Consider the following 18,923-nt stretch of genomic DNA (forward strand, 5'->3'; position numbering starts at 1 on the left):
GGGGGGGGGGGGGCGGCAGTGGACGAGACTCTGGTCTGGGATGGTTCCAGGAATGCAGGACTTCCGTGAACGTTGACAGACTTGGAGGATTCGGGATTTTTCTCCCGAGGGCAGGCAGGATTAAGAGGAGGCTCGACAAAATTGTGAAAGGTTTAAAGAAAGAGAAGCGGTTTTTTATTTACGTGTGGGACATGGGCATCGCCGGCACGGTCAGCATTGATTGCCCCTATCCCTCGGTGGTGGTGTGCTGCTTCTCAAACCATGTTCCACTTGTTGAATGTCTAAAGAACCACTGGACCCCAATTGAGAGTCACTGGCAGTATGATCAGAGATGGCGCGTGCAAAACTATTTTACACACAATTACTTGATGTGATCGGGAATGCAATGACAAACGGGGAAATGGAGGCAGATACAACAGTAACTTTCAAACGAGAACTGGATAAATTCTTGAAGGACAAATAAAAAAGTACATTTGGATCAGCCATGATCCTATTGAATAGCGGAACAAGCTTGAAGGGCCAAACAGCCTCCTTCTGTTCCTATTCCATATGGTCTGTAAAAGCGTGTACAGCTACCAGGATGAGCAAGGGGTGGTGGACCATATTGGTAGCTCAATGAAACACCTACCATAAGACAATGGGCTGAATAGCCTCCCTCTACATCTTTGTTTCTAAAAGCACTTTAATGTTCAGCTTCACCGTCTCAACTGGGGCAGGTAGGGTGGGGTGGGGAGCGGGGACTTGGGAGATTTATGGAACAGGCACGGAGATCCGGGACGGTCTCCTCTTACTGACCCTCCCACTCTCAAACCGTACACCAGACGACAGGATTAGGCCCCATCGGCTCTTACCGACTGAGCCTGCAAATCCTGGTGATGGTAAAGCTGAGAAACTAAAAGCAGCCTTTTTCCCCAAGAAAGAGCCCCCTTGACATTCAAAAACATTGGACAGGCGGGAAGCGCAGAAGGTGAAGAGATTCGTGGGGTCTCCTGGAGTTCCCACAGGGGCTACTTCCCTGACCTGAATGCTTTATGCATTCCCGGTGAGGGACATAGTCTACAACAACAACTTGCATTTACATCACGCCCTTCCAAAATGTATCAAGGGTGCTCACAGGAACGCCAAGTGAAAACAACGCCAGGTGAGAGACATTAAGTAGAGGCGACCAGCAGCTTAGTGAGGGGGGTTTGGTAAGACAGGTGGCAAGGTGGGGGTTTACAGCTTGTTAATATTTTGACAAACTCTTCCTTGAGAAGTACTACGCTGCTGAGAATTAGAATTCAACTTTCACATTTCTGCAACATAGCAAGAGGCGTCGATTTCTGGCAGACCCCAAACTGGCTCACCAAAATGGAGGCTGCATTCTCACAGCTGCTCATCCTTCTAAACTCCATCAAGTACAAACCCAGAGTTCTCAACTGCTCCTCATATGACAAGGTCTTCATCCCCAGGATCATTCTTGTAAACCTCCTCCGGACCCCCTCCAACACCAGCACATCCATCCTTAGATATAGGACTAAAACTCCTCACAATATTCCAAATGCAGTCTGACCACAGCCTTATACAGCCTCAGCAGTACATCTTTGCTCTGTATTCTAGGCCTTGTGAAATGAATGTTAACATAGCATTTGCCTTCCTTACTGTATGTTTACCTTAAGGGAATCCTGAACTAGGACTCCCAAGTGCTTCGGTTTTCCAAAGCCGTTCCCAATTTAGAAAATAGTCTACACATGTATTTGGTTTCTCTCCTTCTGCAGATGGGAGATACAGCTTTAGCAAAACTGGTACCTGATCTGAGACGTATCAGTAAAGAGCACAAGGTGACAATAAACTGGGACAGCGATAGATGGCCTTCCCAATATTGTAAACTCAATTGCAGTAACATATAAGTCTTAGCCCCGATCTCCAAGCCTGAACCCAATTCTTGCATCCGCACATTTCTGATTTTAAGTCTTTTTGAGGTAGTGTTGTAAATATGTGTGCCCAAGAAAAATATGCTGCACAAACAACATTCTGGTACTTTATTTCCAGATTCTGGTGTAAACTGGTTAGTGCAGCACCGCTGCCAATGGTCAATGAAGATAAAATAATAATTGAAATGTTCCACCTCAGTCAAGGTGCACTGCATCAAGTTAGTAAGGGAAAGCACGTTGCTAGGACCCTCCTGTAGTGTAGTGGGAGTTTCCCTACCCATGGACCAGGAGACATGAGTTCAATTCCCACCTCCTCCTCCAGAGGTGTGTAATAACATCTCTGAACGGGCTGATTAGGGAAAAGGACAAACTTAAGTTAAAAGCATATTGCTGATGTGAAGTTGCAGTGTTCTTTGTATAGGCTACGCATATTACTGTATGGAGAGAGAGCAGGGGGGGAAACGAGACAGAGGGTGCACATGTGAATGGAGAGAGAGAGCGAGAGAGAGCATGCAAATGGAGAGGAAGTGTGAATTGAGGGGGAAGCAAGCGAGGGAAAGTGTGTGAAAGGAAAAAAAAAAATGCAGATAGTGATTAGGATAACTGAATGCCAACTCACATAGATAAAGCTGTTCCTCTGGTTAGTTGTGTGCTCAGGCTTTTTGTTTATTCATTCTTGGGACGTGGGCTTCGCTGGTGGGCCAGCATTAATTGTCCCCACTGCCCTTAAAAAGGTGGAGGTGGAGGTGACAATGACGGTGGTGAGCTATATTCTTGAACTGCTGCGGTCCCCAGAGGGGCAGGGGCAGCCACAGGATGAGTAGGGCAGGAATACCAGGATGCCGGCCCAGCGGCACAGAGGGAATGACGATACAGTTACAAGTCAGGATGGTGTGGAGGATGGAGGGGGAAATTACAGATGGTGGTGCCTGCTCTAACACAGCCAGTGGCAGGTTAATCGCCACTGGTTTATTGGGCGAGATCGACTTCAAACAGACTCGACAACTCTTCTGAACCCATCCCAAGTCTACAAAGCAATGGTACTCAATGTGAAAACAAGCGAGCTTCCAATTCCTAACACAATTATTACAAGACTTTGCTCCAACTTTCTCTCATCTGTTCTCAGCGCGGAGACAACACCATACACCCCAGGTACTCACTTGATACAGCCAATGGCAACTTGAGTCAGTGGATAAATAAGTGGCTCCAATACTTCATTGGGATAAACGGTACTTAACATCCGACACCAAAGGTACAAGCAATGAATGAACTGCCAGTTGTAAACTGACTGATAGGTCTCCTGAATACAAAGAAAGGACCATGTGAGGGCAAAGAAACAAGCAGGTGCTGAAAGGTGCAAAACCATCAAGCTGTGATTCATTGTTAATCGAAAGTATGGTCTATGTTCCTTAAAAAGGCAACAGCACTTGTACTAAAACGTGTTTCACATTTCTCCAATGCCTTTCTCAACCTCTGCATCTCCCAAAGCCCTTTCTGGCTTTTTAAAAAAAATTCATTCGTGGGATGAGGGCGTCGCTGGCCAGGCAGCATTTATTGCCCATCCCTAGCTGCCCAGAGGGCAGTTAAGAGTCAAACACATTGCTGTGGGTCTAGAGTCACATGTAGACCACACCAGGTAAGGACGACAGTTTCCTTTCCTTAAAGGGCATTAGTGAACCAGATGGGTTTTTCCAACAATTGACAATGGATTCACGGTCATCGTTAGACTCTTAATTCCAGGTATTTATTGGATTCAAGTTCCACCATCTGCCATGGTGGAATTCGAACCTGGGTCTCCAGAACATTATCTGGGTCTCTGGATTAACAGTCCAGCGATAATACCACTAGGCCATCGCCTTCCCTATTTGAAGAGTGGCCCCTGTTGGATTGTGAGAAAAACAGCAGCCAATTGGCACACAGTAAGCTCCCACAAACATCAATGAGCTCACAACCAGATTTGTTTCAATCATCTGGAACGGAGTGCCTGAAAGGTTAATAGAAGTTGGTGAAGGGATTAATATTGCTTAGGGTCAGAGGGCAGAACATCCCCATTCTCCTGTGTGAAACTGTCCCATGCTTAAAATTGTTTTAAATGTCCACTTAAATCTGTTTCTAAAAGTTCTGGTTCCCCTGCTATCGGAAAAACGTTGTTAAATTTGAAAAGGGTTCAGAAAAGTTTTACCAGGATGTTGCAAGGATCAGAGGGTTTGAGTTATAAGGGGAGGCTGGATAAGCTGGGACTTTTTGCACTGGAGCATGGGAGGTTAAAGGTGACCTTATAGAGGTTTATAAAACCATGAACTGAATAGTAACAGGTCTTTTCCCTAGGGTGTGGGAGTTCAAAATTAGAAGTGAGAGGAGAAAGGTTTGAAAGGGACCAGAGTGGTAACTTTTTCCACAGAGAGGATGGTTTGTACGTGGAACAAACTGCCAGAGGAAGTGGTAAATGCAGATACAATTACAACATTTAAATGACATTTGGACAGGTACTTGAGTAAGAAAGTTTTACAGGGAGAGAGGCCAAATCCAGGCAAATGATACAAGTTTAAGTTTGGGGTACCTGGTCAGCATGGGTGATTTGGACTGAAGGGTCTGTTTCCATGCCGTACGACTTTATGACATCTCTCAAAGAGTTAATTCCCTTGGGGAATACGGAAGACAACTAGGCTTCCTGAAACAAGCAAGGTGGTGGGAAATGGGGGTAATATATAGTGTTACAGGAAATAAACAGCAAGCGTGTCCATTATTCTGCACTGATTTCTATTTTCACATTCTGCTTCAATGTTTAACTGTGCCACTTGAACCCAATACAACAGGGGAGAACTGAAACTTAAAAAAGGAAGTATTCACAATGAAAAAGCAAAACAAAATAAACTGTTACCTTTTTCTTCATAGTCATCGCATTCCGGAGATGGACAGCCAGTTGCCGGATGTAAATGAAGGCATGCTGATATGTCACCAGGCTGTCTAATGCGTACATCTCAGTCAAAGTGCGCTGCATGAAGTTAATGAGGGGAAGCACGTTTGGGGATGTGAATTTGCAGTTCTTCACGTAGGCAACATACATTTGCTGTAGAGAGTAAGAAAGACAGAACAAGGAAACAGGATAAATAACTGCCCCTGATGTAGCGGTTCACTTTTCCTGTGATCAGGTGTCTGCTCAGGTTTTGATTTCTCAGACAATGTTGCCCCTTCCACCTCCAACGGGAGTCAGCTCTGCTTGGATTCACGCACCCAGGTGACCAATAGTCAACGGTTAAAAGGGTCACGCTCGAATGAGGACAATCGACATTGATGGAGGATTCTTCACAACCAACGGCACTCACTCGTTTCGAACACAGAGATGAGGAGGAATGTCTTCTCTCCAAGGGTTGTTAATCTCTGGGAAGCTTCTGCTCAGAAAGCAGTTTGGGGGCTGCACCTTTGAAATTATTCAAGGCTCGATGAGATATGTTGGTATTCAGGTGGACAGGAAAGTGGAGTTGGGGCTTCAACCAGATCTGTTATCTGGTTGTAGTCCCAACTCTCTGACCTATTATCAGATTACACTTAAGCTTCAGATACAAAAATGTTCTTGTTAAACCTGAAGATTTCCAGATGCAATTTAGTTCAAATAAATGAGAATGGTTTATTCCCCCCAGCCCACACACACACACACACACACACACAGAGAGAGACACACATAGAGAAGACAGGTAACTTTGGAATGAGATAGCAAGAACTGCAGATGCTGGAGTCATAGACAACAGTGTGGAGCTGGAGGAACACAGCAGGCCAGGCAACATCAGAGGAACAGGAAAGCTGATGTTTCGGGTCAGGATCCTTCTTCAGAAAAAGGGTCCAGACCCGAAATGTCAGCTTTCCTGCTCCTCTGATGCTGCCTGGCCTGCTGTGTTCATCCAGCTCCTCACTGTGTTAACTTTGGGATATCACATTTTTTTTAAAACCAAGATTCCGAGTACAATCACAAATAGTTCTGCTCCTCCTTTAGCTAATTTTAAACGTTAAAGAGGTACTTTAAAGGGAGCTAGCCCTTTCTGAAAAGGCTAACACTGAACCCATTAAAAACTGGAGTTGTTCATCTGGTGAGAACACCCTCTCAGTGGGGAGTTCTGAAACGGTCCGGATTGGAATTACACTCCACCCAGAGTGATGTCCAAACAATAAGTGGCAGCTTCAGAATGAACTCCAACTTTGGGGAGGACCTGACACCCACAGAAAATTGCCACTGCTTCTCACTGATTTGTCAATGGTGGCAATGAAGGAGGAGATAAAGCAATGGAGTATTGTGCATTTACCAGTAACTTATCAAGGAAAATAAGCTACCTGGCAATGTCGAAACATTTTCTCACACACTTTAATTACCTTGAGCACTAGGTTCAGATACACATCTTGCTTGTGTCTGCATATTTTGTTAAGAATTAGGAACGCCAGAACTCTCACCGTCTCTTCCCCTGTGCTCCACTGGTTTATAGTTTGCTAGGGGTACACAATGGTGGACATTAGATACAATTAGCAGTGAGAAACCATCAGCTACATTATTGGTAAAATGCACTTCGACCACAATCAGTGTAAGGTAAACTCTAATTTGTGTGTGAAAATATTCCAGGATTTTATTTCACACAGTGCCAAGAATAGCTGCTCACCCTTAACCACATCACACTCATCACAGAATCCCGACAATGTGAAAGCCGGCCATTTGGCCCATTCAGTCCATACTGACCCACCAAACAGCATCTTAGCCCGACCCATCCCACTACCCCATCCCTGTAACCCTGTATTTTCCATGGCTAACCCATCTAGCCTGCACATCCCTGAACACTAGGGGCAATTTAGCATGGCTAATCCACCCTAACCTGCACATCTTTGGACTGTGGGAGGAAACCGGAGAACCCGGAGGAAACCCACACAGACACGGGGAGAATGTGCAAACTCCACACAGGAGGGTGGAATTGAACCCGGATCCCTGGTGCTGTGAGGCAGCAGTGCTAATGACCGAGCCACTGAGCAGACCAATGAGATTCCTTTACGCAAAATCAAGCTGGGAATCTGAAACTTCCAGCTCTTAATGGAAGCAAGTCCAGCAAATTTTGTTTTAAGCAACAAGCTCGATAAATCAGCAAAAATTATATTCCACAAATACCATAAGTTTATTACGATCTCCATGATGTCTGAGTTGTCAGTTGAAGGTGCGAGTGAGAAGTAAGTTTTATTTAAGTGATTAATGCTGTGAATAAAGTATAACAGTGATGTGTATAGCTCCTGCAATCCTTAACGTGTGCTTTTACATTGATGACGTGGGCCTCTTGATCAACAGGAATATTTGATGAACTGGTACGCTCCTGGTGCCATAGCTGCTGGTTAATGTAAAGTTTGCAGCACATTAAAAATAAAATCCAATGCATAAAGTGTGACTGTGATCCAGTGGGTTATCTGCTATTTCAAGGTGTAAGAAAATGGCACTGAATCTATTAAGAATCCAGCTCAGGAAGCCACTTCGTTCAAACCAGAGGCACTCTTGCAAGCTGGCAGGCAGGGGCACTGTGTTCGTCATGGATTCCATTCTCGGTCTCGGTTTTCCGTGACTCACCACCCAACAGAGGAAGTGGAAGGGAGAAACTTTTACAATCTAGTGCTCCTGTCTATTGTTGAACCAACCAACTCTGTATCGACCACTAAAAGAGAGGCTCTTTAAAGCAGGAAGAGAGAGTAACGCAGGTCCCAATGTCTTAACATTCAAGGCTATGGGCCTAGTGCGAGAAAGTATGACCAGTGTAGGTAGCAGTGATATGGACTCGATGGGCCGAATGGCAGTGTAGGGTTTTATGAGACTGAGGAGAGGGGTTTGACTTTTCACTGCTGTTCAGCTTTTAGCCAAAGCAGAAAAAAGGCGAGGAACTCAGCGACTGAGGAGGGGTGTCAGTGGGACGTGGCCTTCTGCCTGTTCTGTTTTAGTTGTATCGTATTATACTTTTAAAAATAGATAACAGCACAAGTCAGTGAAGGCACTGAGGCTTGAGTATACTGCTCTTGACGTGGAGGGCGCACACATTCTGCTGGCTCTTCTTCAGCTGTGAAACCAGGGGAGTGACTGCCAAATGAATATTGAAGACAAGCTCCTCCTCAGTCACTTTAATGCGGCCCAATGCGAATGCCCAGTGCAGCACCGTGTTTGCGTGGAACTTGGCGGTCAATGTGATTTTGGTTACATGTTCTCCTGGACAGGAAGGAGGGAATTTGCCAACTTTACTCAGACCAGGACCCAGAACGGGAGGAACCTGCTTAATAAGGGATTAATAAGGGATTCTGAGGCAAGGCAGACATTGTATTCCGTCGCTAGCTTCTTGGCCATCTTCTTGTTTTTGTTCAGCTTCGCTGGAGCTTCAGGGTGAGGGAAACCAGCAGGCTTTGCTTCATCACAACGCTGCTGCTCACCAGGCCCACAGATGGAGAACTCAGACTGAGGGGTACTCTTTAATCCGACAGTGCCAGACAGATGCTCGTCCTTTGGATTGATCTGCAGCTCTGCAGTCTCCCAGGAACTCGCAAGGCTTGCGTTGGGATCCCCTGAAGGAGCTCCAGGACAGCTTCGTACAGGCTACCACCAGGGACCTTACAGCTCGTCCTGTCAGTGACTCTAGAGAAAGGCAGCCTGTGCAAACAGGGTGGAGGCAAGTGCACACCAAGAAAGGGCCCCAACCACTGCCGGGTGAGACACCGAGGCTACATTTCCAAAGCAGCAACCAACGTCAAACCAATAGAGAGTCAATACTCAGCTGGAGGGAAGCTGAATTCAGCTGTTAATCCCCAAGCTACAGAGAAGCCCATCATGTAAAGGAGCCTGCCGAAAATAAACATTCCAATCCATCGCATATTGTCATTAAAACATGAGACATCACAATGCATTTCAAAACGCTGGGTGTGTCAGTATATTCATAGTATTTAAATGACTGACCTCATTAACTGGCTACAACTGAATTAATATATATCATTGCCCATGCTACTTATATGTCACAAGACAACAAGATGCAGGGCTGGATGAACACAGCAGGTCAAGCAGCATCACAGGAGCAGAGAGGCTGTCGTTTCGGGCCGAGACCCTTTATATGTCACAACACTGTTTTTAATAATTATAATTCACTTGAGCTGGGCTCTTTGATGCAGAAACACACAGGGGTAATGATCAGAGGAGGATAGGATCATCGTGCACCAGGGACACGGGCAGATTTGTCATCAGGACAGAGTATTCTGCCCGCTCCTGAATGAAAGAGGGACTGCAGAGGAACCTGGACTTACTTATTTTTGCAACAACAGCAACTTATGTTTGTGTAGCACCCTTGACAATGAAATGTCCCAGGGGGTTTCATGAAAGCACGGGTTGGGGTGGGTTTGGGGGATGGAGTGTGGGGGGTGTTCAGTCTCCATACTGTCCCACTGACGGGAAGAGGAACAATATTCCCACTCCGGTTTCCCAGAACCAAGATCGAGCGTTCCTGGGTCAGTTACAGCCGAGTGCAAAAGCAGAACGGGTCTCTCTTCTTCTCTGCGTTCTGTTCCATCCACTTTAAGGAAGCCAGGTCACTGAGGATATTCAAGTAAGTTATTGCTAACGGCATCAAGAGAAATGGAGAGAAAGCAGAAATATGGCATCGAGATGGAGCATCAGCCATGATCATAGTGAACAGCAGGGCAGGCTTGAAGGGCCAAATGGCCTATTCCTGCTCCTAGGTTTGTTGTGTCAAACCCTTTCCCCCCAATATGACATGTCCATTTCTCACAACATCGTGAGCTTGCGTGAAAATGCTATCCTTGAGCTCATTAGAAGGCATTTAGCTGAATGAACCTGTGCTCTGACGACCTAATTACAAATCAGAAAAGTAGGTATTGCAGGCAGAGTGGGGGCGGGGGGAGCGAGATGGTGGTGACGTAAGCTTTGTTGGAATTTTTGTTTTACTCATACATGGGGAACATGGCCATCACTGGCCAGGCCAGCATTTACTGTCCATCTGTAAATTCCCAGTAGGCACTCAAGAGTCAATCATATCACTGTGGGTCTGGAGTCACATGTAGGCCAGACCAGGTAAGGGTGGCAGTTTCCTTCCCTAAAGGACATTAGTGAACCAGATGGGGTTTTACAAGAGTTGATCACTTTCAGACCAGCTCTATGCTCCAGGTTTTTACTGAATTCAAATGTCAGGGTGGGATTCAAACCACGTCCCCAGAATATTGGCCTGAGGTGACTACATCACCATGTCCCCAGTTTGACCAATTTGACAAAATTGAAAGACAAGATCTTCAGGATAAAGGACAATGCGTTAGATGACAATGCCATGCCACGCCACTTCCTTGTCCATTTGTTTCAATGCACTTTACTTAGCCAGTGGTGGAGTCCTTTTGCCCACTGCCTTACACAAGACCAGTAGTAGTAGGCTGGTAAAACAGCCGAACTCCTGGTTCCTAGAAGTAACTATACGAAAGAAAAACATGGCCCCTTCTGATGGGCCTGTTAGAGAAGGTCCGAAGGAACAGAGGGAGAATTAGAGGAGGAAGTTAGGCCCTCCTACAATCTCCCTTAGAACCCAGACAAAAGCCAACTTCACAAGCTGTGGTATCAGAGGAATCAGGGAAGTAAATAACCTGGAACTATCAAAATAAAGGTTAACCTGCAGAGTTAGAGAAAGTATTCTTTGACTTTCCAAGCCCTGACTTCTACTATCCAGAAGGACAAGGGCAGCAGATACATGGGAACACCACCCTCTCTAAGTTCCTCTCCAAGCCATCATGACTTGGAAATATATTGCCGTTCCTTCAGCGTTGCTGGGACAAGGTCCTGAGCCTGTCTCCCTAACAACACTGTGGGTGCATCTACGCCTGAGGGACTGCAGAAGTTCAAGGAGGCAGCTCACCACCACCTTGTGTGGCAGGCAGAGATAGTCTTTAGATGTGCGCCCAGCCAACAACACCCATATCCCACAAATAAATAAAAGCAACAGGTAAACATCAAAAAAAAAAAGCTAATCCGCCCATTCTATGAAATCGAGTGCTCAGAATTCCACATTAAATTATAATCTTAATAAAAACATGGCAGTTATTTCTAAAGGGAAAACACATTGGGGATGGGAAAGGTCTACAGAGCATGGGTCTAACATCAAATCCTTGGAAAGCAAGTAGCCAAAATGAACTGAAAATCCTGGACTGCCCAAAGAATTATAGAATCAGACAGTACAGGAGAGGCCCTTCAGCCCATCGAATCCACACGACGTAAAGAAACTACTCGATCTACACTAATCCCACTTTCCTGTACCAGGCCCATATAATACTAAACATGTTTCAAATCTTCAGCCAAGTATTTTTTTTAAAGGTTGTGAGGATTCCTGTCTCTACTACCCCCCAGGCAGTGCATTCCAGACCCCCACTACACTCCACGTGATAAAAAAGTTCCTCAAATCCCTTCTAAACCTCCTGCCTTTTGCTTAAACCTCATGTCCCTTTGTTATTGACTCTTCCACGAAGAGAAACAGCAGCTTCCTATCCATCCTGTCCAAGCCCCTCAGAATTTTACACACCTCTACCAGGTCCCCCCCACTCTTTGCCCTCAAGAAAACAACCCAAGCTTATCCTGCCTCTCACCACACAGTCAGTCAGGTTAACACGGTGGGCAAAAAAAGCATCTCTCGCACAGTCAGGGTTCTCCAGAAACTTGACCGTCTTTTCCTGGCGTTGCCATGAACCATCCAGAATTTTGCACACCCCCTCAGATGCTGTCTTACTGGGATCCACCTGTGATTTCAACATCTGATCCACAATCCCTAGGTTCATACTGTGACACACAAGCCCACCGCACAGATCTCGGAAGTTTAGGATTCCCACATTTGTAATGGGATTAGATGGATCTTACCTTCAGAAGCAGTCGGCAATGCTTGGGGAAACACATGTAGTAGGACACTAAATGAAGCACATGCTGTAGGACAGCATGAACAACTGTAGCCTCGGTCAAACTCGCTAGGAGCTAAAAAGAAAAAGGGAAGATCGATGATTCAGTTTCTTTCCAAACATCTCTTGCTAACATTTCTAGCTCTGTAAGGAAACAAACTAAATGAAAATGGTGCAAGAAGCGTTTCCTTTTATTCTTTATTCATTAACAGGATGCGGGCATCGCTGGCTAGGCAGCATTTATTATCCATCCCTAATTACCCAGAGGGCAGTTCAGAGTCAACGACATTGCTGTGGGTCTGGAGTCACATGTAGGCCAGACCAGGTAAGGATGACAGTTTCCTTCCCTAAAGGACATTAGTGAACCAGATGGTTTTTCCCCGACAATCAGCAATGGATTCATGGTCATCGTTAGACTTTTATACTTTTTTATAGAATTCAAATCCCACCATCTGCCATGGCGGGATTTGAACCTGGGTCCCCAGAACATTATCTGCGTCTCTGGATTAACAGTCCAGTGATAATACCACTAAGCCATCGCCTCCCCTATGGGAAGTGTACAATGACTGACAATGACACTGGGAAAATAAATCTCATCCCAAAAGCAGAAAGAAACAGGCAGGTATCGGTAAAGTGTGGAGTCACCAGCATTAGTGGAGGGTCACTAGACTGGTCCCTGAGGTGGCACAGCTATCCTACAAGGAGAGATCGAGTAGACTGGCCCTGTAGTCCCCAGCCCAGAAGGAAAGGTAATCCCATTGAGACGTACAACTCCTTAAAAGGGCTCGATGAGGGTGATGCAGGAAGGATGTTTTCCCCTGGCCTGGAGGGTCTAGGATGGGTAGACAATCTCAGAATAAGGGGCAAGCAATTTCAGAACAGAAATGAGGAGGCATTTCTTCATCCAGAGGGTGGAGAATCTTGAGAGTTCTCCATCGTTAGAAGGCTGGAGAAGCTCAGTCACGGAGTCATAGAGATGTACGGCACAGAAACGGACCCTTTGGCCCAACACGTTCATGCCAACTAGATATCCTAAATTAATTTAGTCACATTTTCCAGCGATTGGCTCATATCCCTCTAAATCCTTCCTATTCATGTACTCATCCAGACACCTTTTAATCACTATACTCAAGGCAGAAATCAAGATATCTAGGTATCAAGGGATGTGGGGGTATCATTAGATGGCATGGCGATAGATAATCAGTCATAATCTAGAATGGTGAGGTAGACTTAAGGGGCTGAATGGTCCACTCTTCATTCTACATCTTTATGTTTAGTGATAGTTAAAGGTGGGAGAGCACTGTCGCCATGACGATAAATCAGAACCCTGAAGTACCAATGGACAGCCTTAACTATGAAATCCAAAATGTGTCTTGTTAATAGAAGTCTGCAACAGTCAAAATATGCAACTGTATGTATCCATAAAATGTGAGGTATCAGGGAAATGACAAAGAGAGCAAAACATAATCCAAAGAAATAAAGAGGAGGCTGACTGTCTTCCACCCACCTCTCAGCACAGAGCCACCTCTTGAACAACTGCGATATTTTAGCCTTCCAACAAAAAAAAAGTCAAGAACTGACTGCAACACTAATTCGTATGCGGTGGTGAACTGATGATCTAGTGTGGGGAACAGCTTGCTGCGAGGGCAACAATTTTGAGAGCAGCCATTTAAACAGCCCTGCATTGCAGGTAAAGGGAGGGAACAGAACTCTCACTCACTCTGAGCGCTGCAAGTGAGCCACTGCTAAAAGGAATCAGGACAGGAGTTTAAATTGGCCATCAAAGCCAACTGCCAATATTAATGCTATTGCTGATGGTCACTGCAACAGGAACAGCGTTCAACTAGGTACAGTTCACAAACAATTCAGAGATCGGTAAATTTTTTTTTTAAAAACATTTATCTTTTTGGAATCTCCTCTTATTGCTAATTCACGTGCATGCATGATGCATTACTATTTCTGCTCACATTAACTAATAAATAAACTTACGGTTTTTGTGAATTCAAGAAATTGGGTCCTTCAAAATCATGAATTCGTTTGGAAACTGGGAGAGAGGAATCCACAAGGGAAGGGATGCTTGTCACAATTAATCTTGTGACCAACTGAGAGTTCGGATAATAACTGAGGGGAGTCCACTCACTCGTACTCAGCCTGGGAACTTTACAGATTGAGTTAGGCCAACTGGGGAACAGAAGAAATTGGGAAACTTCACCCAGGGATTAGTCATAACTCAGTTTATCGCTTATTGTCTTACATTTTATTTCTCACATACTTGATTTAAATCGTTCAAATGCAGAGGATGGCTTGGCTTGTTCCTCTGCTGACTCAGGTTTCAGCTGATTTGAATCAGCGGGAGGTCAATTTATTCACCGACTTTGGAGGTGGAATGATGTGTGGTTCTCTGATCAGCTACAACACTTGATATAGAGCAAACAAACTTATACCCCATCACAGTTGTGAGCATTTGCTGTCAGGAGGAGTGGTCAGAATGTTTTAACATTTAAAAAAAAAACCTCCAACTTGCAGCTTTAAAAGATTTGACCAGCCAATTCACCATCAGAAGTGAAATAACTTCAGCGGGGTCGGTGTCCTGTCACTAAGTCACCCTTTATTTACACGTGGAGAGTCCTTGGCACTGATCCAGCTCTCAGAGTGAACAGAACCTCTGACACTCCTGATTATATCTGTCAGCCAGGGCTCCCTGATTGGACCAGATTAGCAGCCTCAATCAGGGAGCTCATATTCTAGGAGGTCCACCTGGCTGACCTCATTACAATCACTGCAGGAAGGTTAGTAAAAGCTTCTAAAAGACATGGAGTACCTCAGTGTTAACAAGGTTTCTGCTTTCACTCACAGTAGCGGATCACCCTGATCTTGAGGAAGGCAGGAGCTAATAGACAGGAGAAGAACTGAGCCCATCAGGGAAGAGATTTTGCAGCACGGCTTGTGGGCTAAGAGGAACAGGATTGATCCCCCAGGCCAAACATGCCAGTCTGTAAACCACCAGCGTGTCTCAAACTGTCTGTTCCCATCACTTTACCCACACAAACACCCCCAAACACCGGTATGTGACCTTTCACCTTTGCACTTGACCAACACGCCTTTCCACTAATCCCATCCAACCCCTGTTCCCTGGTCACCATGCTGCCCCTCAGGATCTCTTCCTATTATCAGAGAATGTTCCCCTCCTGTGGAATTTTCGCAAAAACTAAGGGGGCAGGGGAGGTAAAAGACCTTAGGAAGTCTTGGAAAACCCAGTGTGTGGATTCCCCATTTATAGCTGTCCAGCCCACTCCTGTGAGAATATTAGGCTCTTCACTCCCACTCAACTGTTCCTTCAGTTACATTGTGCCTAGCAACAGGTCCCTGATGTGCCTGACTTGAAAAGTAAACACTCTCTGGAGTGAAACTAAAAATATACAATTGCCGATTTACGTTAACGTACCTGAATAAGACTGGTCAAGTAGGTACTGACATCCTGTCGGATCTTGGGCCATCGGGGGCTGCTGGAGGGTAGTAACAACCTGGCAAGTAAATCAAAAACCTTTTAAAGGTGGCACGCCACACTACGCCAACACGACAGCCATCACACACTGCTGGGTAATCACTGACCGAAGCTACCTCTCTGACCCCAGACCATGCAGGTGAAGTCACTATCTTCTACACCCTTCATAGAATCCCTACAGTGTGGAACAGGCCCTTCAGCCCAACATGTCCACTCCGACCCTCGGAGCATCCCACCCAGACCCATTCACCTATAAACCCATCTAATCTACACATCCCTGAACATTATGGGCAATTTAGCACGGCCAATTCACCTAGCCTGCACATCTTTGGACTGTGGGAGGAAACCCTTGTACTCTTTAATATGGTTCAAAGCCCATGGACAAATAAATAATAGATCGACCCCCCCATCAGAGGGAAAAATCACAGGACAGATACTTTTCTATTGCTCGGAGGGAGGGGGAGTCTTACTTCCCCCCACTCACTGTTTTTCATAGAACCCCTACAGTGAGGAAACAGGCCCTTCGGCCCAACAAGTCCACACCGACCCTCACAGCATCTCACCCAGATCCATCCCCCTATAACCCACCTAATCTACACATCCCTGAACACTGCAGGCAATTTAGCCTGGCCAATCCACCTATTGTGCACATCTTTGGACTGTGGGAGGAAACCAGAGCACCTAGAGGAAACCCACACAGACACGGGGAGAATGTGCAAACTCCACACAGACAGTCGCCCGAGGGTGGAATCGAACCCAGGTCCCTGGCGCTGTGAGGCAGCAGTGCTAACCACTGAGCCACCGTGCCGCCCCTACAACTGTTTTTGTAAATCTGGATGGAGGCTGCAAGGGGAATCCTCAGGCTCAACTGAAGAACGAGTGAAAACATGAGGGACTGGCCCATCTGCTTTCTTTCCTGCTTCCAATGGTTGCACTAATGCGAGAAAAAAAAAGCTCTAGAGCGTTTAGGCACATAGCTATCAAATGATCGGCGCTCATGTCCCTGACAGATCGAGAATGAGATTTGATTTCTCTTCAAGGTACTCATTTCCAGGATGAGAGGGTCATTGGCAAGGCTGGACATTCTATGACCCATCCCCCATTGCCCTTGAGAAGATGGAGGTGTGCTGCCATCTTGGACTCCAGCAGTGCGTGTGGGGAAGGTGTGCGTCCCATAGTGCTGTTCAGCATGAAGGTTCAGGGTTCTGACTCAGCACCAATACGATTCCAAGGCACAATGGTCTTGGAGAGGGCCTTGTTCCCATGCTGCCCTTGGCATCTCGGTGGCAGAGGCTGTGGGTTTGGAAATCGGTGTCAAAGACACTTTGGCAATTTGCTGCAGCTAACATGTTATAGAGCTCCACAGCACAGAAACATGCCCTTCTGCCCATTAAATCCGTTCCGGTCAAAGACAACCACCTACCTACTCATCATCCCATTTTCCAGCATTTGGTCCATAGCCTTGTATGCCTTAGTGCCGCCAGTGCACATCTAAACACTTCTTAAATGGTGCGTTTCTGCCTCTACCACGCTTATAGGTAGCAAGTTCCAGATTCCCACTATCCACTGAGTGAAAATAATTGTCCTCCCATCTCCCCTAAACCTCCTGGCCTTTACCTTAAATTGATGTACTTTGGCCATCAAAGGGAAAGGTTTTTCCTATCTATCCTGTCTGTGTCCCTCATATTTTATACATCGCAATCCTGTCCCCTCTCAGTATCCTCTAATACAAGAGAAATAACGGTCAGTTCAATGAGAACTGAAAGAACTGCGGATGCTGTAAATCAGGAACAAAAACAAAGTTGCTGGAAAACCTCAGCAGATCTGAGGAAGGGTCACCAGACATCAACCATGATTTTTTTTATTCACAGATGCTGCCAGACCTGCTGAGCTTTTCCAGCAACTTTGTTTTTGTGTCAGTTCAATGAGGCTCTCTCAACATGTATTTAACACCTTGCTTGCATTTAGTCTGCATTCAACTTCAAAAACCAACTTAGGTTCCTGTTAGACTGCGAACCCATTAATATCGATCCATAAAAGCCAACACACCAATGATGTTGCTGGAAAGCTGCCGTACCATTCACGACCTGAGTGTGGCACACAAGTGTGGCAGCCAATTGTGCCTTATCTGAACCAGGCCCCAATCACAGTGCTTGGATTTTAGACAAGGGGAGTATGAAATCGGCCGAGTGAAAAGTTGCTAGGAAGGTATGGAGAGAGGTGCGCAGAGCTAAGACGTTGAACGAAAGGAGTTGGGAGAGGGAAGAGACAGTTGGAGAGGTCTGAGATAGAACTGAGTGCACGAGGCAAGTGAGAAACAACATGACAAGGAGGTCCTTCAACCTACACGCCCTCTGATGACCGATGATGAGAAGTGCGGTCTGAAATTTAAACCCGAAATTCAGGTGTTGCCCCTTTAAATAATGACGTGGGTTATCACCTTTCTAGGACTTTTGTAGCAAAAATGAGGGCAAAAGCATGAAATTAATCATTTTTTTCCTAAATTCTGCTACACATAAAGAGAAAACACATTGCAAATCAATTAACGAGACCAAAAAAAAAGGGTTTGACTAACGTTAACGGAAAGCACTATTGCTTCTCAAGAATAAACTCAGAGTTTGAGGGACTTACTTTTTCCGGTCTCCAGCTGGTTTTAATTGAAGGAGCTTCTGCATGGCTAAGAGGAGATCGCGGATACAGAATGACACCAGGCTGTTGAAGACTGTAAAGGAATAACAGGCACAGAGTCATTTTTTTGGAGAACACGGCACCAACATCATAGAATCAGAATTCTTACAGCACAGAAAGCCATTCAGCCCATCGTGCCTGCAATGGTTCCAGTGCCTATTACTTTTACTAAGAATTACAGTATTTTAATTGAGCATCTGAATTGCTTTCCTTATGTAGATGCATTGAGCAGATTTGATCCTATTCATTTCAAGTAGAAAATTTCAGAACACTACTTTCTTTAAAACAAATATTTTTTCACACAAGTGCAAAAAGTTTTTCTCACATCATATTTTCTTACTAGTTTTCATTCTGAAATATCTTCTTAGCACCTGAATGTTGCTGTAAATGTTGTCTATCAGTGCATTCCACATAGCCAAATGCACTCAGTTCGATCAGATTGACAATCAGAGCAACAACAGAACAGAACAGAAAGCTGAAATTGTGATAAAACTCTCCCAGAGAGAGAGAGAGAGAGCGCAAGGAATTTCCAGTCAATTGAAGCGGATTAGATGGATCACGTAATCCAGTGAATTTGCCATTCAAAATTAAGAAAATAATTATTTCTTTTTGAAACAATCGACAGACAGCTAATCTACAGTCTCACTTTCCAAAATACAACCTTCTTGCTTTCTCTCATCCTCTCCAACCTCAGCAAAGGCTGTGTCTGTCACCAATAACCCTGACTTTTACTACACATTTCTTCAGAAACAGTAACGATCAGGCCAATGTTTTAAAGACAGCCGAGTCAAGTCAAAAAGCAGAGTGGAGTTCGAGTTTACAGTAATCGAGGTAGCAAAGTTGTACAGGCTAGAGAATTAAAACAGCAAATATGTTTTGTGCTA

The 18,923-nt window shown here is 45.3% G+C and overlaps 1 protein-coding gene and 1 pseudogene across 1 annotated transcript in view; both read right to left on the reverse strand.

Moving 5' to 3' along the window:
- The window catches only part of noc2l (NOC2-like nucleolar associated transcriptional repressor), a 205,333-nt gene that overhangs the window by 148,999 nt on the left and 37,411 nt on the right, over positions 1–18,923 (reverse strand). The window contains exons 6-11 of the mRNA XM_048615064.1: positions 17,983–18,073; positions 15,292–15,370; positions 11,812–11,922; positions 6,279–6,392; positions 4,795–4,983; positions 3,074–3,213 (exon numbers count right to left, since the gene is read on the reverse strand). Coding sequence (XP_048471021.1) covers positions 3,074–3,213; positions 4,795–4,983; positions 6,279–6,392; positions 11,812–11,922; positions 15,292–15,370; positions 17,983–18,073 — 724 coding nt within the window. The remainder of the gene's footprint in view (positions 1–3,073; positions 3,214–4,794; positions 4,984–6,278; positions 6,393–11,811; positions 11,923–15,291; positions 15,371–17,982; positions 18,074–18,923) is intronic.
- On the reverse strand, positions 7,910–11,732 carry LOC109923814 (annotated as a pseudogene).

The sequence above is a fragment of the Rhincodon typus genome, chromosome 31, assembly GCF_021869965.1.
Source record: "Rhincodon typus isolate 14 chromosome 31, sRhiTyp1.1, whole genome shotgun sequence".
In the NCBI taxonomy this organism is placed as follows: domain Eukaryota; kingdom Metazoa; phylum Chordata; class Chondrichthyes; order Orectolobiformes; family Rhincodontidae; genus Rhincodon; species Rhincodon typus.